Below are 1,330 nucleotides of genomic sequence, written 5' to 3' on the forward strand. Positions count from 1 at the left end.
TGAGAGTTTACTTTAAGTGTAAGCGTGTGTGGTGGTATTCCTGCAAAGTTTAGTTGGTTTAGGTATTCGACCGGGTACAGGCCCTCCAAATCAGATGTGTGCTTTCCATTTGGCTTCATCATGTATGTACTATTATATGTCCTGGTAGTTGTGTTGATCATTTTTAAAATGTGAGATCATTTTTAAAATGTGAGTGTTTATGTCATCGGCTAGTTCATTTGTAGGAAAAACAATTGCTCTTACGGAAAGGTGTATGCCAGTTGGATAGGTTTGCAGAGAGTTGGGACCAAGTGATATTAAGAGTGAATCTAGAATTCGTATCCAACTTATGTCCCGTGGGTCGTCTTTGTCAGGTACTCCTATGAGTCCATCCCCATTATTCAGTTGTACACAGTGTAATGACGTCAGTTATTTCGGAGGAATGTAGTCTCATGTGCTTACGTAAAATGCGAATTTCAAAACACGACCATAGGTATGAACTTGGCAAAGTCAAGTCAAAATTTATGCCTATGTACTCTTTGGCAGCGCAGGAAGAGTTTGTCGGAAGTTACCACCAAGCAGTACGGAAATGCCTCCGAATGGATGCTCATCACAGTCTAGGACATCCCAAAGAGAATGATCTAGAAATTCAAAGCACCTTCTGTCACTCATTGGCGCTTCGTCCCTATGATGAGCGATGTACGCTGCATAAGCTCCCCGAGTAATGTTCTCTTTTTTGTATCGCATGATTTTTTTAGTGAAGTCGATAGGTATCTTGAACCTCAAATGTGCTATTGTTCCAGAAGGCGACAACAACGACGCGATTCTAGAGGTATCAACAGCCACAACTATTTTCCCTATCGATCTAAAATACGAGAGAATCGTGGTCCATAAAAACGTCTTTCTGTTACCACCGCGTTCGTAAACAAACATAAGTAGTTGTTTTTTGTTTGCTGCAGATGTCACAACTGCTTCATAGATTGACATTTGCTCGTTGTTTAGTTGTGGTAGTAGTTCAGCGTGTTGCTTCCGTAGGGACTCCTTGTCATAGCTCATTTTCTTAAGCAACAGTCGATTTTGAAAAATAGCAACAACGTCGCCCGACGGCATCGAAAGATCAAAATATGCCAATGATTAAGATGGTAAAGAGGAACGAAGTGTGTGCTCTAATTCATGAAGCAGTTGTTGCTGGATTATGTCGTTGGTGGCATCAATGTTTTTATCTAGCATTTGTTGTTTAAGTCTATGTAAGTAATCTTATTTCATTTTCTCACATGCAGTTTCCCACAACAAACGCGGGTTACTGACCTCATAGAAAAGCAACAAGTGGCAGAAAAGGGATCGTAACTGT

At 40.7% G+C, this 1,330-nt stretch overlaps 1 protein-coding gene across 1 annotated transcript; it reads right to left on the reverse strand.

Moving 5' to 3' along the window:
• Positions 1-507: 507 nt before the first annotated feature.
• LOC145098404 (uncharacterized) lies at positions 508-1,089 on the reverse strand. Its single transcript, XM_079036035.1, has one exon. The coding sequence runs from the start codon at positions 1,087-1,089 to the stop codon at positions 508-510; it is 582 nt and encodes a 193-aa protein (XP_078892161.1).
• Positions 1,090-1,330: the final 241 nt, after the last annotated feature.

The sequence above is a fragment of the Lactuca serriola genome, chromosome 4 (genome assembly GCF_051521515.1).
Source record: "Lactuca serriola cultivar US96UC23 chromosome 4, Lser_US96UC23_V15, whole genome shotgun sequence".
Classification (NCBI taxonomy): domain Eukaryota; kingdom Viridiplantae; phylum Streptophyta; class Magnoliopsida; order Asterales; family Asteraceae; genus Lactuca; species Lactuca serriola.